General features: G+C 38.7%; 1 protein-coding gene across 1 annotated transcript in view; it reads right to left on the minus strand.

Moving 5' to 3' along the window:
- Positions 1–26,496, minus strand: part of cdk18 (cyclin dependent kinase 18) — a 59,288-nt gene that overhangs the window by 31,250 nt on the left and 1,542 nt on the right. Inside the window, exon 2 of the mRNA XM_062416210.1 lies at positions 7,038–7,173. Coding sequence (XP_062272194.1) covers positions 7,038–7,155 — 118 coding nt within the window. The 5' untranslated portion in view covers positions 7,156–7,173. The remainder of the gene's footprint in view (positions 1–7,037; positions 7,174–26,496) is intronic.

Below are 26,496 nucleotides of genomic sequence, written 5' to 3' on the forward strand. Positions count from 1 at the left end.
ATTATTATATCAATAAATCAAACTTTACTTATCTTAGCACTTCTCATACAGCTTTACAAAGTGCTTTACATATAAAAAGAAAAAGAAAAGGAAACACACAACACTCAATAAAAACAGGAAGTGAGGAAACGCTATCATAACTCTCATGAATCTGCAGCAAGGAAACACCCAAGGTAAAATTAAAATGTAAAAATTAAGAATACACAACTAAAATAATAGGTAATAAAAGATTAACAAAATATAATAAAGAAGTAATAAAATAAAGTCCCTATAAACCAGAAATGTCAGGTGGGGTATTAACAGGATAAAAGATAAGAAGAAAATAAAATAATAACTAAGAGGAAATGTGATGAAGTAAAATCAGACATAAAAGGTGGGTAAAGCAGGCTAAAACATAAAATAAGACGGATTAATGAATAAAATAAAATTTGATTGAAAGCCAAATTAAAAAGGTAGTTCTCAAGTTTTTGTGTGGAAAAAAGGTGTATACAGCCTTTTTTTTAAGCTCCAGAGGGAGCTGTGTGAACTGATAAATTGTATTAAGTGATGAGGTGAGGTCTTGGATGAAAAGCAGACCTCTGTAGCCTGTTTGAGGTTAGCAGCCCTCGGACTGCATTAGCTGCTACTATGATCACTGATCTCCAACAACGAGCTTTTAGTGGTCAAGTTGCATTGTGGATAACGTAAGGGCCAGGTTTGAAGCAATAAAAACTACTATATCTATATATATGTTAGAGGAGGTCTCATATATCTCTTTAACAAGTCCTACTCAACCAACAAAATATATCTTTTATATAGTGTTTTCTGATCTGATACCGCTGCCACCAAGACAACATTCTTTGTCAGTGCCTTCTACAAATCACTATGAATAAATGGACAAATAAACACTATGGTTAATATTCCTTCCATTTAGGCAAAAAAACACTTGTTTAGGTGTAAGGAAAGATCATGGTTTGGGAGAAAATTGCTTGAACATAAACATATTTCAATTTGGAACACTGATCCTGTCATTTTTCTTGGCAGGAGGACAGTCTCCTCTATAATACCCTCAACACAAACACACACACGCATTTTCATGTATTCACACACCATTAATATTTACTGTACAACCTATGATCTCTTCCGCACTCCAGGAAATTCAACAGTGTTGTATTAATTAAACACACACACCTACTAAAACAAGTGGCAGGTGTATCAATGGCAGTAAAAAGATAAAGGAGGCAGGCAGATAAAGGCCAAGCTGGCTCTCGAAATTTAAAACGCCTGGATGAGTTTAACAAGGTGATTTTAACAGCGCTAAAGAGAGGTGTCCAACAGGCCATTTTGTCTCATGTTGATTGACAGACTAAATGGGCTGAGGGGATGAAATGACAACCTGTTTGCTAGTCATTTGAATATCACAGCTACAGCACAGCTTTGATCTACTGATGCTGATTAGGGTCAGCAAACGCGACACTGATATGCACGCGCACACACACACACACACACACACACACACACACACACACACACACACACACACACACACACACACACACACACACACACACACACAGAGAGAGAGAGTCTCTGATTGCTGTGAGATAGGGATGGATGCCTGTTAGACATTTTGTGAGGAAAAGGACAATCCAATATGGCACACCACATGATGTTTTTGAAGCATTTCCATCTGATTGGTTACAGGGAGATGCGGAAACAAGCTGAGAGGAGGCAGGGAAGAAATAACTGGAAGTCTGTTGAGGAATATGTTTTAGAAATAATGAAAGCACAGAAACAAGTATGCTAGAATTTGACAACTAATGTTGGAAAAACACTTTCATACTAGCTAGGTCAATACAGCTATTAAACAGCTTGCCTGATAATAGACCTACATTTTCCAGTTTTCAATACTATTATCCTTCAGGGCCAGAAGCCTTTGTGAAAGAAGCTGTGAATGCAAGACAAATTATTTCTTGCTGTGTCACACATTAAAAGAGAGTAGTTCTCAGCATGGTTGAATGTGAAACTGAACTTTTATTTTTTATTGCCACTTTTAACTCCTCCTAGTGGTTTCAGGCTATACTGCCGATTGAAAGTTAGAAATAATGTGACACAAAAGCATAACAGTGCTGGAAAACATGCAAAATATATTTTTTAAACTGGATTTGTAAGTGTTTTGTTTAAAAAGATAAATACCTTCAGACACATTTGTTATGCCTCAAGGGTAGCTATTTGTGTGTATTAGTGTGTAATCTTCAAGCTGCACTAATTCATATTTTTATATGAATAATGGGTCCAATGTGTGTAATGTGGTAAAGTGTGTTTGTGGTGACAAGCACAAAGAATTATCACCTGACTCAACAGTTTGCTTCACCTCTATGGAGTTACTGTTTTGGTATTACCATCTACAACTTTACTGTTTTGGTTCAGTCTCAGTTCTCATCAACCTCATGTCCAGCAACATCAGGAAGCAATTTTCTGCAAAAGCACACCTGCACCAAAGGGCAAAAAGACAAAGCTAGCAATTAGTTGATGAATATAGTGAAGCGTTTAGCAGTTTAAAGGTGCAGTGTGTAGAATTTAGTGGCATCTAGCAGAACAGACTTGGCAGAAATGGAATGTAATATTAAGAAGTATGTTTTGAGTTTTGCAGCACCATAGATTTTCCTACACGCTTAGAGGAGGAATATTCAGTTTGTTGCAATATGCAACCTCACCACTAGATGCCACTAAATCCTCTACACTGCACTTTTAAGGTAAGAGGTAGTCATTTCCCTCAAAAGCTGCGTAAGACCAAAAAAATTCTAAAAGGAGAGTGAAAATCGATTTACACTCATCAGTTGGCCATGAAACAATAGATAAAATGATACCATACCAGCTTTTTAAGGGGGTAATGTATACTGTATATGTAAATGTTAGCTTTCACTAATGGGTAGCTTTAACTATGCAAAGCTAAATTTATCAGGTGGTCAAGCAGGTTAATGGGAATGGTGGCTAATGGTGCTATTCCAGTAAAAGCAAATAGCAGTGTATCTTGGACAAAAGCCAGTCAACATAACCAAGATACGGAATTCTCACCTGCTTCGTGATAAAAGCATTTGTGACTTTGTGAAATGTGTATGCCAAGGGGGTTTGATAATTTGAAGACATCTGACGAGGTGAATAATCAAAGGAGTGACCAACTCACTGTCACATAGAACTGAGTTAAATCAACTGCCTTAAACAAGGTATTTGTTATTTCTCTAATCAAGATTTATCACTTGCACAACCTGTCACAGTGGCTTATGTGATTACTCTCAACATTACATTAGCACGTTTCTATGGGAGCTAAGCTAAACAACTTTATATTGACTAATATATGAAGAGTGAACAAGGGGATTCTGCTTAATGTGAAATATTAGCGGGTAGTCAGGCATTGAATCCTGGCTTTCCCTTAGGACTTTGACTCTGACACAAACACATACACATAGGCACTATTACATTTGAGGCTCAGATAGTAAACCCTTGTTTGTCTAAATAGATGTAGAATATCTCACTTACCATAAGATAGATATGTGTGTGTATAATAATAATGGTAAAAATACTGCATTTAATTTGTACTGCATTTGTCATTTACAGCAAATCTCAAAGTGCTACAGTGTAAAAAATATATCACATGAAGAAAATAATAATTACGATTTAAAAAAAAAAAAAAAAAAAAAGGCTTCCTGAATAAAAAGGCTTTTGAGGTTTTTTTTAAATGCTATTTTATACATTTTTTATTGTAAGAGTCTGGGGTCTGTGCTGTCCTCAGATGGTTAGGAAGGTTGTTCCATAAGCGTGGTGCAGCAGAGTAGAAGGTTTGATTCCCCCATGATGGAGAGCATGGTAGGTTACTAGGGGCTGTTAATGGGTTTGTATGTGAGTTGCAGGACTTTGTAGTCAACCGTGATGGAGACAGGGAACCAGTGCAATGAAAACAGAATTGGTGTTCATGTTCATGTGTTACTCTGTTTTTGTGTGTATGTACATCCTTAGGGGATGCGAATGAGCTCATTGTGCTCAGTGATCTGAGACTGATTGTTTTTCTTTGTCTTTGCCAGCTTGATCCAGCTGCTCGCGTGTTCATTCGATTCGATTTTCTTTCTTCTGTGTGAATCTAGAACTAGGTGGTGGTTAACTTAGCAAGAGTGGAAGCAGGAGGAAATAGCTGGCATGGCTCTGTCCGATGTTCAAAAATACACATACACCTAGCTACTGGTAGCTCAAAAGCTGACTAATGAACATGTACACAAACAGTGACGTCAAAAGTATAATTTACAGTTTTAGTGGGAGCGTTACAGTTTCTTTACAAACCAAAGTTAACCCACCCAGCATTTCTGTGCAGCGTCTCTGCTACTTCTTACAACAAGACTACAGGAAGTCACTGCTCCGGGCTCATGCAAGAATTAATTATAGCACTACACTTCCCCTAAAATCACAAATTGTTGCTTTTACACTTATGTTTGGACTAGATCAAATGTGTTAATCTGTTAGTTTTAGAGGAGGATTTTTTGAGATTTTAAGAGAGATTTTGGAAAGTGCTAGGCTGCTAAGCTAAGCTGACATGCACTGAACATATGAGTGTGATCAACTATACGATGTCTGTTGGCAAGAAATCGAATATGAGTTGAGTTATTACTTTAACAAACACCACACTGACCTTGATATCCATTGAATCCAATAACAAGTACACCATGTGTGAAATGTTTGCTTGATAACAGAATATTTTGGCCATGACATGATTTAATCGTGCAGATGATGTACATCTAAACATCAGTAAATGTTGTAGATAATGCTGTGGAGACATGACATAATCCCTCATCCTCACATAGGAGGGAGGAAGACAGAAAGGAAGATGACTAGAAATCGCTTTTAGAGAAGTGAAAACATCAGACAACTATTGGGTTTGGGTCAAACACCGTCTCTCTTTGTGTCTCCTTGCTCACTCACGGAGTAGTTTATCTTCATTTCTTTGACTTTTTCTGTTCTCTTCCTGTCTGTCTGGATCCCCTTTTCCTGACCTTCAGGAGCAGACAGTGATGCAGACAGATGTACTCTGGGGGGTTAAACTACATATCCAGCTGCTTCTCTCCATCAGGCAGCTGGACAACAGCCTCACTTAACCATACTCTGTGTTCACACAGGAAGCAGAAGCTTTAGTTGCCTGATTTTACAAACTAATATACAAGTAGGTCTGATGAAACCACTGGATTACGTTGTAATGCTTGTGCACTTGGCTTGGCATCAAATTGAGTTCACCTCCAGTAACCTTGTATCCCACTTTTCCCATTGTGCCTTTTTGTATTAAATCTGAAAATAAATGCAGATATCAAAGCTTTATTTCTCACCTCATAGCCAATCACATAGTAGCCAGGAACCACAAGCAGCCATGACAAGTTGTAGGATGAAAGTGTTAACCCTCTTGGTAGCTCACAGCTTTGTTGTCACATCTCTTTGTACTACAGTATATTCACATTCAAACGCTACATAATAAAGCAGAGACATTCAAAAAATGAATTCTTAATGCATTATGGTCCTTTACCTTATCTACCCCTACTTGTCCCACCCTCATTTCCCTTTGAAGCCTCCTGATCCTCTGTGGCTCAGCGCCGGTGGTACCAGTCGTAGCCGGAAAAACCCTAGTTAATCTGTGAGGGTACGCTACAGACACGGAAGGAAAGAGCTAAGGTTGGAAGGCTTTTGTATTTGGCAGTAAAAGCCAGAACAAGATTTGAGCCTGTGCTCTATTATTAGACATGAGCCATTCATTCACAAGAGAGACAAAAAGAGAGGTATAAGACTTCAGGTTCCTAATTAACAAATGGTTTGTAGGTTTTTAAATTGTTTTCCCTGGTGACCTACATAACCAACAGAGCTCTGGTGGGTTTATCAGGTATATTTCAGCTGTTAAAGTTTGAGCTAATGATTATACTAACTGATTTTGCTGTCATATATTTGAACAGTGCGATATCTCTTGGAATTAAGGGCATTTTCCACTTCCTCTACAGGGTCTCAGTATGTTTTGGTCCGCCCCCAAGTACAATTGCTGTGTTCAGACCTGCCCAAATATATTGCATCAAGGGCGAAAATGATCTAAGTCCATTTCAGTTCTATCAAACAAGGCAGACCTGAAAATGCCTTAGGTTTAGATGACATATTTGCCTGTTGCAAGTACAATTTGAATCCAAGGCAACCATCAGTGCCAATGTAACAAACAGTTTACTGTTTATACTGGTAAGGCCGAAAACAAGGTTCTTCATGCTTGATACATTCCCATCCAACTTTGACCTACAAGGAAGTTTGGCCCTTTTGAACCATTATCACAATGGTTTGCAACTTTAATCAAGATGCATAAACCAGCATTAATTTATTTAGTTTTGTCCACTTGCGATCAGTGGAACCAGCAGAAAACACAACACTAACATATTATCACCTTCTAAAGTTGTCATGGCAAATTGCTTTTTCACACATCCAGCACACATGGAAAATAAGTATTCATTTTAAATCATGTTATCATCCACTATTGACTTTTCTTTTAGCCCTGATTTGATCTCAACAACTTTCAACAAGATTCATGGCTCTTTAGCTGCTAAATGCTATGCTATACCAGCTAATTGCTAACTTTTGTCAGTTTGATGACAGGTGTTGTTAGGCAGGTAGTGTACAGTGGCTTTATCAGAGCTTTTTCACCAACAGCTGCTTACTGTTGCTGAAAACAGAGATGAAAGAGGTGAGACCCCTTTAACATTACACATAGTCATTGAATACATAGCTAATACTAAATTATTAGTTAGCACAGCTTTAACTGTAAACACACCTTAAAGATTGTACTTGCCATGCTCACCTTTTTCATATTTAGACTTCAAAAACACTGCTATTGAAGGTTTAAAAATGTCATTCAACTTAATCATGCACTTTGCAAAATTGTCCAATATTTATGCAGATTCTGGACTCTGACAAGGACCTTTAGGGATGGTTTTGAAAAGGTGCGCCACAGCCGAATGAGGCTCCACTGAGACAGAGAAGAGGTAACCTACCCTGAATGTGCTGAATGTTGAGCTGGTTGATCTGCTCGGTAAACTCGTTCTCCTCAATGGTTTCGGTGCGAGGAACAGAAAGAGAGAAACGCCTCTTAAAGTTCTTCATCTTGTTCATGGTGCTGAGGAGCAGAGTCTGAGGGAAAAGAAAGAGGCACAGAGAGTCATTACAATGACAATAGAGACATTGACCGACATATGTAAAATCAATCCATCTGTGTGTGCACAACCCCTACTTAGATAAATGTTAAAGAAATAGTCATTTGAGCAAAACATATACTGTAGTAAACCATAAATCAAAGAAACTCAAATGTAGAACATTTCCAGAGCGTGTGGTGAGCTCCGATGGATCTTTATGTGCACCTTGACCAAAGATGGTCTTTTGTGTTATCTGATAATGAGGCAGAAAGCATCAGGAAAGCAGCTGATCAATATACTCGCTCTCATCTGCTCCCTCAGTAGGTTACACAATCACAGTCAGCCCTACTAGTTAGTCCTTGCTCTCCTGCTCTTTTTTTTCACTCATCTTTTTATTCTCATCCTATTTCCTTTGTTCTGTGTGCTGCAGAGGCTGCTGTCATGGGGTCTCCAAGATTCCTTTACTGTCAAGGATTGTGTGCGTGTGCGTGTGTGTGTTTGTGTGTGTTTGTGTGTGTGTGTGTGTGTGTTTCTGCTCATTATTACGAAAGGCTAAAAGATGTCGTGGGCTGAATTACAGCAAGACTGCATATTCCCTCCTGTTATTTTTAAGCCTCAATAACCCATCGCGATACTACAGTTTCCTAACATATGGTCAGATTACCCTGCCTGTTGCAGTACCAGCACATTGCAGGTCGTATGGTTCCCTGAGCCTAATCAGGAACATGCCATACACACATGTGCATGAATACATGTACAGAATTGCACACAAACACACACACACACACACACACACACACACACACACACACACACACACACACACACACACACACACACACACACACACACACACACACACAAAGCAACTGGGTGCAGCCATATTGCACAATAACAATAACCCCACCCAGGCTATTTTATTATAACAGCCACTAACAGTAGTGACCTTCTCACCCGCACCATACAGCAATACAACAGTTACTACAGAGCTGACAATTTCATATGCAGTTAATCTCTGGTTTTCGAGTGACATTATTTTAAGCAAAATTATGAGTTTATGGGGAGTTGTTTTTTGTACCTTGTGTAAATGCATGCTTACAAATAAAAAGTCTTTTATTGATGATACTGTGTTGAACCCTCTATTAACATATAGTTTATAGCTCGTATAGGAATTTAAGGTTTGTATGTGTCTGGAACGACATTGGCATATATCTTGTGCCTGGTATATTTTGATAGCAAACAGTTGGATGTTCATGCATGCAGGCATTACTATTATAAAATACTGAATGAATGAGCTTCTGTGCCCTTAACTTGCTAATGTTACTTGTGTGAGGAGGCCTTTACCTGTGATGCCCATTGATGTGTCTTGGACACACTCACAGTCCAAATGACATAGTTGTCACTGCCTGCAAAAGCTACCTTTATGTAGTCTAGAAAAATGGGAAGGGTTATTAATATTATTGCTGTCATGACCTTGGTCAAATCTTGGTTTAAGTTGATATATATATATATATATATTGTAAATACTTCTTTGACAACACTTTGAATAATAATCAAAGATAGGTACTATTTTTTTTTTTAAGTCCTCTTAGGCTTAGACACTGTTTAAAGAGGAAAGGGGTATTCATTGTGAAATCAGATTAAAGCACTAAACTAATTATGCACATTCATTTATAGAGGTGAAAGATAAAGAAGGCACAAAGGCACAGCAGTTAAAAAAAATAACGAAGGAGTTCTCTGAACCAAAGAAGTGTGGGTGGCAGCCATAAATTGAGTGGAGGAGAAGAAGCAGCTCAAAAGGCAACGATGGAAGCAAATAATCCCCAGATCAGTTCAGAGAAAAGGAGGATTTGTAATTCTAAAAGGGAAAAGTCTTTAGAAATCAATCAAATTCAGCTCATGTGAGTCCAGGACTGGAGAGGGAATCACGTTCTTGGTAGCACAAAAGAGTTAGTGCCACAGCCCTGCTAAAGAGCGGGAACACCATTATAATAATAATTGAAAATTGTGTTTCATTAACAGCTGAGACAGCAACACAGATCTCATCTATATATTTCTAGAGCTGTGAAAATGCTTGTGGCTCTGTAGCAATGATTTACTGCAGTGCAGCAGTTTTCTTCCTGCTCACTCGGGCATATATGGATATCCTGACTGTCATCACTACATGATGGAAGAGCTGCTTAGTTACACAATAACCTAAAACTGACCAGAATGAATACAAAACCATGAAAATCTATATCTATTTGTTGTCAAAAGTCAGACAAACTATACTTTTCCAACAATTTGATGGAAGCCTGTTGAGCTTGAATAATAAACAACTATCAAAATAAAGAATAAAGCAGATTAAGGGGTTAAGAATGGAGATGGAAAGAAGCTTAGTGTACAGAGAGAAATCAATACTACTAGGCTGGATAAAGTGCTGGTGTGTTTGTGGTTCTGGCTGATGCTTTTCCCCTCTGAGAATCTGTGAGGAGGTCTTTGTGGAGGCAGACAGTGTCACCGCAGGGTAAAGCTATATACTGTAGCTAGTGGGTATCTGCAGAATGTTTCATAAAGGAGTACAAATAAACATAAGTGGTTGACACAGTGGTGTAAAAGAGACGTATAATCCACTCCAGCAAAAATCAGCAGTATAAAGACTTCAGTGTAGGCTCCTGTATAGTTTGGTTTGTTATATTACTGAGGAGGACGGTTTGCAGTGTTATGATGTATAGTAAAAATGACCTTCACCATTATGTGTCTGTCTTCTTAAGAGAATGAAATGAAGAGATAAAGAAGGAAAAAGTGAAGTAAAAAAAGGAAACAGAAATGAATGAAGGGGACAGATGAACAAAACCATAAAGGAGGGAAGGAGGCATTAAGCAGCTATAACTGTAAGCTTGTATTTTTTATTATCTTTAAATCTTTTAACTGTTACTGCAGTTCCACCATTACATTAGTGGATACAACTGGGCATCTGTGAGGTTATGAAATGTATTAAATAAAAAACAGCAAAATGTTTTTTTCAAATTTGATCCATTTTGACACTTGAAAACAATTTAAAAAAACATATAAATGACATTCTTTAAGCCAGAAAAATGGAAATATTCTTTATTTTTATACAGCTGGTATACATTTTTGCACATAGAAGGTGTTAAAGGTTTTTGTGAAGCCTACCATTCAAATGTTATTGCTTCCTTCACTTTCAGTACAATATCAGAAATTACTATGACTGTCAAGTTCTCATAGTAGATTACATAAAAGCATAATATAACTTCACTATAATAGTGTCAAATCTGAAGAAAACATGAACAAACATACATTTGTAGGCACTGATTATAGTGTAATTAGTGCTGGGTCATAATATGAACAGTATGTGAGGGTTAAGTCATTGTTGGTAATTAACTGTCACATTCATGTCAATATTATTTACTAATATGTATTTTATGTTATGCAGCTAATTTAATGGATTTGCTCACACATACTCCTCTGACCTACACTACTTACCAATTCAAGGCTATTTCCTTTCATGAATGGTGGAAGATGTTTGTTATATTGATGCCATTTGTCATAAAACGTTGCCTTAAATATTTATGTGGAGTGCTTCTGGTATAGTAGTGTTATGTGTGTGTTAACATAATGCAGCTTTGAGACAGAGGCCTCAGGTCCTGTGATTCTTCACAGGAGTATAAATGATTTGAAGATGATTGTAGTTTATTGGAGAAAGCATAAAGACACTGACAACAGTCCTTGTCATTTGATCCACTGATTTGATCACATTAATGAAATTCATTTAACAGAGACTGCATGCAAGTATCAAGAGAGCCTCAGCATAAAAATAACAATGAGTGGTTATTATTAAAATAATTTTTTGCACTATTAGCTTTTTAATATCTTCAAATATGTAATCCGGGTCCAAACACTTCCTCTAAATGAAATTACAGAATGTACCCATGCTAGTATAGCTATAAAAGAATCAAACCACATGTTAAAAGGCAGCAGAATACAGAAAATTGTTATCTACTGAGGAGGACCCCAAGACCCCCCTGTTACATTCTCAGACCCACATTTTCAATGCTTCCTACGCCCATGGCTTTTTCTCATTCAGTGTTTTCAGTTAATTAAGTGTTCTGGTTTTATGATTTAATAGACAGGAACATCTTGTAACTGTTGCAGTTGCTGCATCACGCTATTAATATCTTTCTCATCCTGGAAAAAAAAACCCACCAGAAAACAGACATCACAGGATCATCTTTCTGTTCCTTCACTTAATTCACCATCTTGCTACCATAACATCGTCTCATCTTCCTATTAGCATCACCTACATTACTATTAGCATCACCTTGCAATCACACGGGTGTCATTTTATAAGGATAGTTGAGATTTGTATACATGAGTTGATGAGTCACCTCTCACACATTAAAAATACTACTGAGGATATAAAAAAGCCTTTTTGAGTGCTGTGTTTTAGTTTCCCACTTGCTGCTCGCTGTTCATTTCTGTCTCACATGTTTCATTTCCACTGCTCATCTTGTGCCCTACACTCATGTTCATGCATCAGTAGGATTTCCACTGAGTGATCATACCACCTTATGTTAAAATATAACATTTCCTTTTAAGGTAGTATGGCCATAAACTGTAAGGTAGTATGACCAAATGTAGGGAGTATGACTCCTTTGAATGAAACCTTTTGCACTTTGAAATGTGACATTCTATAATTTCACACCACACTGATTTACAATATTTGTTAAATGCTTAACTCAAAGTTGCTTATTTGTATTGCTTTGTGTTTGTGGTCAGCTCCAGTTATGATACGAGTCACTATCAGGGCCATTTTTACACATCAGTGATCCAGACGTTTGGCCACTCTTGTTCTGAAGGCATGTGTCCACTGACGTATACAACTTCTCACCAGCATATCGTTTGTTTTTGACATATGTCACTGTTTATTATCATATGTGAGTGACTTATAAAATATGTATGACTCTCGTGAGTGGCATCTTTCAGTGGAAGATGGTGGTAGTTGTTTCAAATGTTATGCACATTTACAGGTCTATATGCAGTATATGTATGTTCTGGGGCTCTATGAAATCTTGGCATGATTTACAGTAAAAAAAAAAAAGTTCCTGCTTGAACTGTTCTGATTGGTTAGTTTCATGTAAACATGGAAAAACCTTAGCAACAACCATTAGCAACAAAGGCTGCAGAATGGATGGCCGTTTATGGGGCATGCGCAATAAGCTGACATCAGCAAATCATTCAAGGCAGGTTGAATCCCTGACTTTTGACTTGCAGGGAGCATTTCTACATACTTTATCCTAAAGTTTTGTGACTTTGGCCATGTTTAGCAGAGATATCCAACATTGTTACATATATAAACACATAATAATGTCCCCTAAAGCATATCTGGTAGATATGCCATTTTCCATCGGCAGGCAATGTGTAAAACTTTTAATGCAATGGTATCATAAGGACTTACTGTAGATACCAGTCAAAGATGTGATGAACTGACAGCAAACATCAAGCGTGGCCTTGGACATTAGCAATATAGCGGTGGGCATTATATCATATGTAATTTTTTTTGTTTTAATTTGTTTTGTATTAGTTTAATGTGAGAAGAGGTATATATCAGTGGAGCATATCTGCTTGTAGAGCATCAGCAGCAGTGACATACCACAAGCCTAAAGAACCTCAACAAGTTGGCGAAGAGTCTTATATGGTAGTGGAAGAGGAGGGACGTCATGTTTCATATGCAGGTTGAACAGCAGCAACATAAAATCAGTCAAAGTGTAATAAAAATGTTCATATATCACTACAACAGTGGTTAAACCACTGGCTAGTATCAGTTAGTCTTATCGGCTACATGTTTAACTGTTAACTGTACTTTTGCCAATAAAGCCAAAAGTTGTATCTGTATTATCTGTTCCATATGGAGCATTTCAAGAGCATTTACTAACAAATATAGTGAATAAGGCACCAAATGCAACACAATGCTTAGTCTAAACCTGCAGTACAATTACATTTTTACCAATTGCATCTTTGTTTGGAATAAACAGAAGAAGAACCTGTTAGTTATGAGCAAAGAAATCATCCTGTCATAGCTGAACTCACACAGGAGAAAGCTCCATCTACAGACACTTATGAAGACACACTGTTATGAACAAGTGATGTTCAGAGAAGTTCTATAGAGACTTATAATAAAATACAACAAGGTTCCTACTGATTTCCTCTTTAAGCTTATTTTTGTGTAACACTTCACCTACATACTCAAGGCTTTCCTGAATGAGAACTTCAATTAAATATTTAGAATGTAAATATTAATATGGAAGGAAAACCAATACAATCTTTCCTTGCAACCATGGATGAGTGAAGTAAGAACCCAAGACTCATATTCATATCTAAAATAGCTTCATTCCCAAAAATGTGTTGCAAATAAGTGTAGCAACTTCCAGGGTGCTGACATTTTGTCTTGTATACAGTTCAAGCCATAAGTCATAACCAAGAATTTGTCCACAGTTCACTGAGAATCTTTGAAAGTGATTTCTACTTTTGTTTTCCTATCTGCACTCACAGCTCTGATGCAACATGTTTGTAGAGTGTCACCCAGAGGAGACGGCTGAGTTCAGCTTCTCCAAAATGATACTCTGTTTATTGTCCTGCCTTGTTTTTCTCATCTCCCCTTCGCCTCTCATCTCTTCACAAAATCTCAACTGAAAGTCCACTTCGTAGCTCTAGCCTGGTGTTTGAAGTTGGATCTAAAGTCTCTTTTATGAACAGGACGCAGGATAAATGCAGCGGACCCCTACTTCTGATCGGGAGCCTCTCTTTATTCACTCTGCTACCTCATTTGCCCTCTTCAACAATCTAATTGCATGGATCGTGAGTGAGAAAATTCTGTGTGTGTGTGTGTGTGTGTGTGTGTGTGTGTGTGTGTGTGTGTGTGTGTGTGTGTGTGTGTGTGTGTGTGTGTGTGTGTGTGTGTGTGTGTGTGTGTGTGTGTGTGTGTGTGTGTGTGTGTGTGTGTGTGTGTGTGTGTCAGACTCCTCTGTTTAGAGAAGGGTACAATTTAGGGTCTGGGCGCTTACAGCCAATCAGGAGTATCTGGCATCATTCTCAGAGCTACTCCATCAAAGGGAGGAAGTTGGTCTTTAGGTTGTGTGACACTGTCTGACTACACACACTCTCTCTCTCTCTCTCTCTCACACACACACACACACAAGCTCATAAACGCATCTGCTCCGAGCGAGGTGCCAACAAATTCTCAGTTTGTGTGTAGCTGGGATCCTCCCTGGACACGAGCGCACTTCATGTTCCTACTCACCTCTTATTTTATTTCATCCCTGCTCCTCTTTGATCTCTGTTTGTCTCCCTCAGCTGCCCCCCTACCACCCACTCCCTCCCTCCCGCTCATGCATCTTCATGAGGGTTTATATCTTTCCTGTTTGTGGCCGTTGAGCCGTAACGTTCATCTCTGTTCTCATACATTCTACATGACGACCTCCGAAATGAACAGCAGGCCATTCATATGCCAGTTTCTGTAATAACAGGGCGCGCAAACTCATTTGATGTGTTTACCGAAAACTGAACAGACTCTCAGCATTGAATAAATGAATTGTGTATAATGTTAGTTGTTTTAACAGGGCTGCAGCCAGTAAATAATCTTGAAAGGAAAATAGACTGTGGAAAAGGTTAAAACAAGCATCTCCAGACTAAGGACACTAAGGTCATGTCTTCTGTAAGTTTGGAGACTTTCCTCACAAGAAGAATGACAGCCTAAAACAACCTTTATCAACGTTATCTGCAAATTATGACTCTTGTAAATCAGAATAATAGCATAACATTGTGATTAGTTTGTTTCCAGTTTTCTATGGATAGTCAACGTTCTTTTCTTTTCTTAAAAAAGAACCTGGTAGATCACAGCATACTACAATGCAATGCAACACAGTACAGTAAAGTCCAATCAAATTTCTTTAAGATATAGACAGGAAACCATGTCATTCAGCCATTTTTTAAAGAAAGGAGGGGAGACAGATTTCCACTCTCTCAGGATAACCCTTTTTGCAAAGACCATACCAAACATAAGGGTAGAAGACAAATCTAGAGTAATGTTCTTTTCTTTTAACCATGTATTGCAATTTGTCCCTAACTTTAACCCAGCATCTCTTCTTTTGACCATCATGATGACTGGTTCCTAACTTTAACATTTTCCTAACATTAACTTTAACAGTCAGCAAATATCTATCGCGTGTGTAAAGGTGCTCTCGAGTAGGGAATGAATATGTTTGGTCAGTAAGTCATGCTCATTAGAAACCAGTTTATTGAGAACTCAGGGTTTCCAGGAAATGTTTGCATGCACTGTAATAACCTGATTACTATGAACCAGTAGCAGATCACATGCAGCAGGTCAGTTATCAGATCATTCCTTCGCCCTCAGATATATTCTGGAACCATGGCATATTTATTTTAGGTGTATTACTAATACATTGCTTCATTTTTTTCTCTGAGAAGTCAGGCTGACAGCCCAGAGAGAGGAAAGACTGTTTTTTATAGCTCAGTGGTGTGTTTTTTTTAAAGTCACATCTTCAGCAGTGGAAACAGACTTTAGACTTCTAGAGGCTACTTAGTGTCTGTATGATGTTGTCCAACCTTGAATATAGGAATTTAGTTCCTTAAATCCTGCCACTCTGTTGTCAAAGCAATAATGTTGTCTTTTAATGCACACATGTAAAAATCCAGTTTGAAACCCAGTTATGTGTATATATGGCCCAAAGTTAATGTTTGCCAGTCTCTGTTTTGGAGGAGTTGTTATAACCATACAGTGAGTATCCAACACCCTTTTCCAGTACACTGTGTCAATTAAACCTGCACTAATCAATATTTCTGTATAGGTCAATTGAATATGTGTAATGTGAAAGGTTTGCAGATCCATATGGAGCATTAGAACATCTTTCATGTCATTGTTTTGTTTTTTACAGGCCGCAATTGATTTGATTTGATTCACAGCTCTCATCCTTTTTCAGTTAGTTCTACGGAGACCCTGTTCACTTCCTATTAATGCCATTGTACCGAAATAAGCTGTAATTCACCTAGAGGGCACTCGCGAGGTAGTTTTTAATGAAAGTGAGTGAATAGAACCAAATGATTTAAATAATTATTTACACCTACTTCTAGACAAAAAATTATATATATTATATATATATTTGACACCCCTGCTCTAGCAGCTTAAGAGCCTGATATTTCCCTCAAGCGCTGGTGGAGACCAAAAACAGAGCTAGAATGAGAGTGAATATATTGGATTAAGTTTTGTAGGGTGTTCAGAAACCTGACGTCAAATAAATGCTAATGTTTATCTGGATGTATGAGCCATTGTTTGCTAAAATTGTATCTGTGTCAACTTAAAAGATGATGGTATGCCTGCCCCCAAGTGGCCAAAATATCAAGTAATGCAAGCTATGTCTTAAGTACAATTAACAGTGACCACATCCACTAAAGCAGTGCAGTGGTAATTGGCTCAGAGGGTTAAGGGGGGTGTGTTTGATTCAGTAAGAAGCCATATTACAGAGGTCCATTGACCCAAGTCTGTTCATGTGTACTCATTTAGAACGGAGCCAGCTGATGGAAAATGTGTGCGCCTTTTAAAAATGGGCTTCATGTGTGGTTTTTTTTTACAGGTCAGTAGGCACAGTCATCAGAAAAACAGTCCATCCACACATGGGGCATACAACACTGGCATGAAGATGCACAACTGTGAGTCACGCTGGGTGATGTGTTCACACGTGCACACACTCAGATTCAAACCCTCTGGCGCCGATTTTTGGACTCGCTCTCTCTTTCACTTTCTGTTCATTGTGTCCAGTGTGTCGAGACTGAATGAATGAACGACCCTGAGAGGCAAATGAAAAGCAGCTCTGGCACAGTGTCAGGACCGACCATTAGCCCACTAACAGTGAGACCTCAGCTCCATCCGACCGCTGCCTTTGTCCAGTGAAACCTGGCGCGGCGGCTTCCTGCTCCTGACAGCTGGACAGGCTGCCAACACAAGCTGTGATCTCCGGGAGGGTCAAGAGGGAGGAGGCAACGACAAAGATGTGGAAAGAGAGGTGACTTTGAGAGTACACATGGTCTGCTATTTGGAGATGCAGAAATAAAAAAAGATGAGACACAGAGACTACGACAAAGAAAACACACTCCGGCTTTGTTTGTGTAATTCTGAAATAGCTTCTTATAAGCGAATGCTTGTAATGCCAGACCAGATAAAAATAATATCTTTTATCCACTTCTGTTGATGATAAGAAAGAATTTCAACAATAATAAAGCATTTTTCTGAAACAAAAGTCTTGCTCAGCCTCCACAATGTTCCCAACTTTTTACACTTATAATAAAAAAAAAGCTTTTCAACCTTTATTTAAGAAAGAATGAGCAGCTTCTTTCAAACCACTTGAGATGAAACACAAGACTGAGAACAGAAAGCAGAAATGAATTCAATACAACTAATGTGAGGAAATCATCCTCACGTGCTTTTCTCTGCACTCCTCTCTTTGCTCCATTCTTTCTTTTTCCTCATATTCTGCTTCTATTCCCCTTGCTGTTAAACAGACAGACTGTGCATTTCTGTGTATGAGAAAGACACAGAAACAAACTTACACATCTGTCTGTGTCATCTGTGTATCTGTGTGTTGGGTCATGTGCTCTCAAACTGACCTTGGGCCTGGGGTTACATTACTGTGTGCTCCAGTAGCTCATATGGACTGAAAAAAAGCAACAACAACAGTGCTTGTACGACTATGCGTGCACACATGCAAATACACACACGCACCCGCACACACATTTTCCCTAAAGGAGTTGAATGGTAATGTCAGTGCTGCTTCACAGAGACCAGATTGGAGAGAATCACTGTTTAACAGCTGGTGAGTATAGTCTGTAATGAAGCTAATCCAATTTTAACAGCTATTATCTAGCCCCGCACCAACAACAATACATTTATAATGGAGATAATACAAATGTTTGTAGGAGTGAAGTGTTTTTTGGAGAAATCCACTGCAAAACGCGGAAGTTATATAAACAGGGCATACTTGGGTGTTGATACACTTAAAGGATGACTTCATCCTGAGGGGGACGTGAATATCTCATCAAAAATGGGAACCTTATGTTGCTGCTAAAGGAAAAGTCAGGGGGTTCACCACAATGGGTTCACCCTCTGGGGACAAGTGTCTGTACAAATTTCCAGGCAGTATGTAAATATATGTTGAGATACAGGGGAGTATTTTAAACCTCTCGACTCAGTCTACCATTCTGCTCTAAGATTTATTACTGTCCATAATTATGGTAGACATCATTGTGTATTGTATGACAAACCGGTTTGGTCTTCCTAAGCAGAACGGTGTAATTATCATTGGTACTTAAGCCCTGGTTGGTAAATTACCACCATACCTATCAATGATGAACTTGCACACGACTGGCTTATACCTAAGGTCCCAAAAGCACGGACTGAATTTCAACGGAATATCGACCTTTTCCTTAAGTGCACCAAATACCTGGATTGACTTTCAACACACTAAAAATCAATAGCCTATCAACCTATGAACAGTTTAAAACGCTCATCACTAACCTCCCTGTTTCAACTGCTTTAACTGATTTTTATTAACATCATTGTAAATGAAGGCAACCTCAATGTTTCTTCGAGTTTAAATAAAGGTTTGAATAGAGCCACACTGCTATCATGGCTTAAAAGTAGCATTACTAAAGACTTTTTAAAACTTGTTGTTAAACCTATTTGTAAGATCTCAGAAAAAACGCTGTTCAGGGTTTCTTCTCTGCCTAAATCTAGATCTTGACTTTGTGGTTTTATGTGGTTTTCCTGTACTATTTGCTGTGTTGACATAGAACATAAGAGGGAAATCTCCTTTTTGGCAACTTTGACATAGAGTTAAAAACAGCTGTAAATGTGTCAACAATTTTGTTTCATATCAACTGAGAATCAGGAGAGAAATATTTTCCCTTTTGCTCAACTAGTATTCAAAGATATAAACTGAAGGTAGATTTAAGCCTACAAAAGAGTCTGGTTGGGACCAGGTTGGACAAACTGAAATAGTACATGAACTGTTCTAAGGTTTACCTTTGTGTAACATTAGATTATCATAATGTTAAAGAAGCTAAAACACTTTATTGGGTTGCATAGGACTTCAAAGTGGGAAGATGTGAGTTTCATCATTACAAACAACACCTTCCACATACTCATTTGATCTGTTCTTCATAAATATTACAAATTATTATAAATATTTATGGCAGAAGTTTAGCTCAGCAAAGGCCAAACAAACCAAAGCACCATGATGGTCATGTCTGTGTTTAGCCCATAATACACAGAGCTTTACAGTATGTAGTTGGGTCAGATACCAGCCAGATTTTTATTTTCCTGAACTCCAAACAAAGCTTCAATAGACTCTCTCAACAGTCTAATTGTTGCCTTAAACAGTATGGTCTGAAATAATAGGAAGTGGGGATATACTAACCTCCCTCCCCTTTAACTTCCTTCATGCTGCAGTGAAAACCAGTTTCACCCTGAACACTGTTCTTAAAAGGCCACAGAGACTTGGTTTAAGCACCGTCTGTGACAAGAGTGATTGGTTTAAGAGATAGAAAGCAGCCCAGAGTGTTTTTCTCCTTCTTTTCCCACAGCGATAATCAATTCTACCAGACAGGTCTCTGTGCTGACGCAGTGTTGTAGGCAACAGTAGCCAACCTTGAGCTTATGCTTGAGCCCCTGTCCCTCAAATCAGTTGTGAAAAAATCCAGCATACTCTTGCTCGACATCTTTATGACAAGTTACACAAACCGTGTAGTTAGAAATATGATGTCATGTCCTCCACTTCTCTTTGTCTCCAGGCTGAAGCCATAATAAAGATGACCTTTTGTTTCCTCCCATCCCATCATTTCTTGGAGTCGTGCCTCAACAGACAACAATCACAGCCTTATTGGCTCGGTTTTATGGCTATACATCATACTCTGTTTGTCTCACACTACTGTCTTTCTCTTCATATTTTTTTATCTGTTATTTTTCTTCTCTCTTCATCCAACTCACCTCTCGTAGATTGTTTTTTTTACAGAATCTCTTTGGAGGAGGTTTAATGATGAAGGTGTCACTTGCAGCTTTCTTGACAACAGTGTTGACAGCAACAATAAATCCCTCTGTCTTTCTCCCTGTCTGTCTTCATGTCACCCCCTGCCCCCATGTGAACATTAGCCCTTCTGTATCCAGGGAATAACAACACTGCTGGGGTCAACATCAGACTGGCCTATTGTATCACAGGCTCAGGCTACCACAGTCTGTGCAACTGGCCACTCATAATTGGAGGTTTTTTCTTCAGTGCAAGCATAACAACTTTCATAGGCAACCCTATCTCCAGATGACATAACACAACAATATGTTTGTTGATGAGAACAGTTTTGTTTGCTTTACTAAGCTAGTGATGATCAAAACGGGGGTTGAAGGACCCTTGAGAGCCTTTATGAACACTAGTGTACAAATCTTTTCATTTGAAGACAAACCAATTTAATAAACATTTAAACAGAGGTTACTTTTGCAAGAAATCTTTAAAAAACAAATATTTATACATTTTGCATTCCAATGTAGAAATTGGAATGTAAAAGAATGAACTCTAATCATTCATTGGCTAGGTCCATCTTGTGTTGGTAGCAGATTAAGCAAGGCATCCCAGACAGCTTTCTTTCTAGCCTCCTCTCCTGGGGGGATCCTGATCCCCTCCAGCATGTTCCTGGTCAAACCAAGTGTTTCCTCCCTCTTCAATGTGCCTGGAAAACTTCCATGGGGAAGAATCCTAATCAGTTGCTGACCCACCTCAACTGGCCTCTTTTGGCGCAAAAGAGCAGCGGTTCTACCCCAGGTTCCTCACCCTGTTTCTAATTTTGAGGCCATGTTAGGAAAACTTTAAACTGTTTGGTTCCAAGGGTTAGTTCTTTTGGTCTCTACCCAAGGGCTCATGACCATATGTGAAGTTCAGAAAATAGATCACCCCTACATCAAACAAATTAACCCAACATACTTGAACGCCTTCACCTGGACCATTGATGCACTCTCAACACAAAAGAAGCTTCCTCTTCACACTCGACTACAAACCCTCCAGTGCACACTCAAGGTCAACGAAAAGCAAATGCCTAGGGTGCCAGTGTGTTTGAGGCACTCAGAGAAAGGAAATATCATTGCTTGGTGCAACCCTTGCACCCTTTCTTTTCACAGACATGGTGAATCAGGGAATCAGTGCAACTTCCACTTCACAGGAATAACTTGCATATCCATCATGGATGATAGACATAAATTTGCTTAAACATTTTTCATGACCTCACTTCTTAAAACTTAACATCTTTTCACATAATCATCATGTTTAGACTTTTTCTGCAGTATCTAAATGTTATCCAAACTTTGGAATGCTTGGCAGCAGATTCTGTCTGAAAATCACAAACAGTCATGAGGCACAACCCTGGCAGAGCTCAACACCAAATGAAAATATGGAGATTGCTCTGACTGAGAATACTCTCAAAATGACCCTCAGTTACATTGGAGGACATGGTCATACACTGTACCTTTTATATTGCTACGAAACACATGAAAGAGCTAAAGATCAACACAAATCTCATTAACAGGGTTGGAGAACTAGTGTACCAGTGCAAACTATTGTAAACAGTCAGTTTCTGAGTATTTGTTTATTTGTGGCTAGCAATAGCCATCATGCTTCATGAAAGAGCACCATGCGCATAAGAACTTAACACCAAAGATGAAGTTTAAATTGAAACTTGCTTAACAGGAAACGGGTTTCTGAAGATTAACACTTTATTAGAACTGGGAAACATATATTTACCATTACTGCATCCACACATACTACTGTCTATGTTCATATAGCAGCACCTTATATGTGTTTAAAGGCAAAAACAGCAGAACAAATGTGACTTCATGACAGATCTTCCTGCTGTCTCAGATGTAGCCTCAGGTTTTCTGGTGATAACTTAAGAGGCAGCTGATTGACACAAAATCACCTGGATAGGTTAAAGCTCCAGGATGAAGCCTAAAACTGGGCTGACTATTATATGTGTAGGAAGTCACATTAAGTGGGTAAGAATATGCAGTATGTTTACTTGTTTGATGTGGCATTGGTTTATTGATACTGAAAATGTCTACTTTTCTCTCTCTGTCACCACCTGAACCCAACCTACCAAAACACACACAACCTTAAGGTATGTTAATACGTAATGCTAGGCACGAGCCAAAAAACCCCCCCAAACAATCAAAAAAGGCAAATTGTGCTCTAGGGATGTGGAAAGCAGGGGTAGTTGAGGGAAAAGGTCAGGGGCGAAGAAGGACAGAAGAAAGAGATAGTGATTCAAAGAGGAGAGAGACAGAGTACAAGGGATTTCTCCTTTGAGGAGAAAGCAGCAAAACAGACTGTTATCATCCTCAGACAGGCTCAGTCTAATAGACGTCTGTTTATTGTGGCTGAAAGCATGAAATTACTCAAGCAAGGCCAAAAGGGCATGCTGTAAAATCAGATTGAGGAGCTTCCCGACAAGAAAAATGAATACATTCAGTCGGAGCTTTTGGAACAGCAAATCCACACCTGAAAGTAAGCCGAGTTTCACTTTATTCCTTGCAAACACTGAATGGTAGAAGTGTCTATGTTTGTGGACCTACATAGAGCTTAGCAGTCACACTGTGAGTGTACCACTCTTGATGACATCACTCCGAAAACACATTGTTCCCTTGATATGTATTGCAGCAGCCAGATAAAAGCTTCAGTGGAATGCATGTGTACCAAAGGTGTGTATCTTTCCCCCTTTGATGATTTCATGTATCTTTAGACACATGATCTACAACGCAATACCAAAACTGTTCAATTTGCAACATGATGCAAAGCTGATACAACTAATTAAGTTTTATTTCAAGTACTGAATCAGAAATAGCTGCTACATCAACAAGGAGAATATACTTGTTTCACTAAATTAGAAATGTCCAACAATACCATATTAGTCCATGTAAATAAAACAGCTTGTAGCTTCAGTTATTGCTTTTGACTGGTTGAAGTTAAGTGGAGAATGCTTTCATATTGCTGTTATAAGTAATGTTAGCATTGCTTGCCTTGGATTGATTGTTCCTGTTAGTAGCTTACCATTAGCACCATTTCACATATTAAATGTACACTTTGTGACATAGCTAGATAGCTAGCAGGAAAGGACATTTGACAAATGTCTACCAGGTTTAGTTTTAGATATGTGGTTGTGTATTGATGGTGATGTAATAGTTAATCTTGACACCCATAATATATATACATATGTGTACAGCAACCCTGGGTGATTGCTACATTTTTTTGCATCTCAGACATGATTATGGACTTTTATCAAATAGGTACTGTGCCCTAGCCCTGGCCTGTTTAACTGCTGGCTGGCTAACAATGCTAAACCTCATGATGTCTTCATTTGCTAATTCCATTAGTGATCTTATTAGATTACTTTCTTACACGGTTAAAAGATACATGTACCAAATTAATCATCAGTTATTTGACTAAGCAGCCAGAACAAACCAAGAGCATTAAATTAGTTACACATGACTCAAAAGTGCAATTAAAAACATTTGTCAGTTTAATGCCACAAACATCAATGCCTAAAACAATGTTTTAGACCTGTACATCTGTCACATTGGCTTTGTTTCATTTTATCTGTGTGTTTATTCTGATGTGTTGGTTGTTTGGACTTTTCCCTCAGGTTTTTGACTCATGGCTTACTTCACAACACGCACACATCACATTATACATTTCCCAAGGTGGCTTCTGTTTGTGTCAGTGTGCAAGCCAGCCTCTTGTAAACCATCACAGCTGCAGCACCGGACTAGCAACTTGGGAGAAAGAGGCCTGCAATTACGTAAAGTGGCTGAACACACCACTGAGCATGACAGTTAAAAGTCAACACACTGGCTACTCTCCTGCCCAGAGAAGCATACCCCGGACCTCAGGGTGCTCAAATAATCATCAAGCAGCTTCTCTCTGGCAGACAGTGCCTGCCACAACATTTGTGTTTGACCAGTGTGCCATAAAAAACAGCATAATTCTTTATAAAGCACTGGCTGCCTCAGATAGAGTGGATAATTTTAAATTAGCTGGATAGCTTGGCAGTGAATGCATTGTCCACCCACCTGTGAAAAGATTTACAAGTGCATTGGGCGTAAATTAGGGAAGCATGCGCAGCAGCACTCAGGTCATTTTTAGTGTTTTTAATGTGCTTTAATTCTCAATTTACCAGTTATTATTATCCAGAGCCCTTTTTTTCTTCGGCCATTACCATTCCTGTGGTTGGCCTGGGCAAACATCACTCAGAAAACTGTCAGCAAATCAAAAGAAAGGGACATTGAGCAAACACAAACCAGCCAGTTTCAGGGTGAGATAGAGGGGCTGCATCCATGGCCTGTACAGCTGTGACTAGGGGGTTTTAAACCAAGAAAATAATACAAAAAACCCTTGTAATATGACCGTTTTAATGTAAAATTTGAGTGACTTTTATTATTAGTAGTACTTTAGTTCATATGTAGGATATTTAGGCACCCTGAACTTGTAGCCATGACATTCATAGCCATTATGAACTCAACTCAAAGAGAGTTTAGCCCTAGTAGCCTATGGAGGAATTTTGCCCATTTTGTTCCATGCACACATGCAATGAGATATGCATTATTCTTGTCAGTTTCCTGTTATTCTTCTGATTGCTAGTTAGTGGTGGTGACGACAACAAAGACAGTGAAGAAGGAACCTGCAAGATATATAGATAGACATAGATAGATATTCCAATGTACATGTCAATGGTGCACTGCGCTGTGCTTTTATTCCAGTTTATTCAACAGTGCACTCACCTACTGAGAAATGTCTGTAATAATGTGGTCATAGAGAACCGTCTTTGCTTGCTGTTGCCATTTAACAGTAGAGGGTGGAAAGCAACAAGAAGACCCTGAGGAGCAGTGTTGATCATTCTTACACAGCTCTCATAGGTACAACTGGCAGTGTTGCATGTTGACATCTCAAAATGGCTCCAAGTGAAACACTGCATTACCTAGAAATCCTGTTATGTCAGTATGCAAACAGCACATTCATGCTTGCAAATACAGCCAGTCAATTATCTCTCTAAACCCAAAACACTAAAGCAATAACTGAGCCAACATATCTAATAGCTGTAGTCTCATAGTCATCTTCTGTGTTGTTTGCAAAACAGTCGCCACTGCTAGAATACAGTCTCTGTTATATGATGTACACAGATAGGAAGGATCCATGGAGTCTCAGGTTACAGAGATGATGGGTTTATTTTCTCAAATAGCATTAAACTGAAGCATTAAACCATTCATTGTGCCATCACAGAAGCCAGTAGATTGGCTTGGCGCTGTGTGAAACGCAAACTACCTTCCATTTGGTATGTTTGACCAAACGTTTCCACGTGTTTGTTCATCTGTGAGCGGTGTTTAGTAGCTATTGTCGAATATGGTAGGGTCTATCTTCACATTATCATGGCTGAGTGGGCCCGGGGCTGTGTGATGAATCAGGGACCCAGTAATAAGCTGCTTATGTAAACATTACTATTGTGCCTCAGCTGCAGCATGCTAAGGCAAAAGATTGCTACTTTGGACTCCAAATTACAGTTACAGCCATTTTCAGAGGTAAAGAGATAATGGTTAAAACAACGTAAACAGTACAGGACGCAAGGACTCTGTTGGTGTCGTGATGCTGCCTGGAATTACGTTAATGACTGAGTGGAAAACCAAAATGAAGACAAAGACTGAACAAACAAGGGAAACGTTTAGCGGAATGATATCAGTGGAAGGCATATTTCATCAGCCTTGGTTTATATTAATCTTAAAGTACATATACTATGTTGCACAGAGTTATACTGTATTTTACTTCAATACAACATTTGATATAACCCTCTACACTGCTGCCAGTCCTAGTCACACTTTAGTTTTGAATACTACAAGATTCATGATATTTATCTAATCATTCTTATTCGATATAACTCCTAATTTTGCTATAATTACAGTTTACAATGATAATGTGAAATATTCACCACCCAAAATTGATCAAACAGTAGATTTCCCAGAAGTTAATCAAAGCAGTTTCTCATTTCGAGAGGGTGACCAACAGATTTGATAGATGAAAGGACAACTATCGCTAGCAGATATGGTTGCAGCTGGCTAGCCGGATAATTAATGTTTACTCTGCGAGTGGGTTGAAAACTGTGTTTCCCAGCTGACTCGTCTTACAAGGAGAACCCTACAAATGTGTCTTTGGTGGCTGTTGATTACATA

This window comes from Scomber scombrus, chromosome 3, assembly GCF_963691925.1.
Source record: "Scomber scombrus chromosome 3, fScoSco1.1, whole genome shotgun sequence".
Classification (NCBI taxonomy): Eukaryota; Metazoa; Chordata; class Actinopteri; order Scombriformes; family Scombridae; genus Scomber; species Scomber scombrus.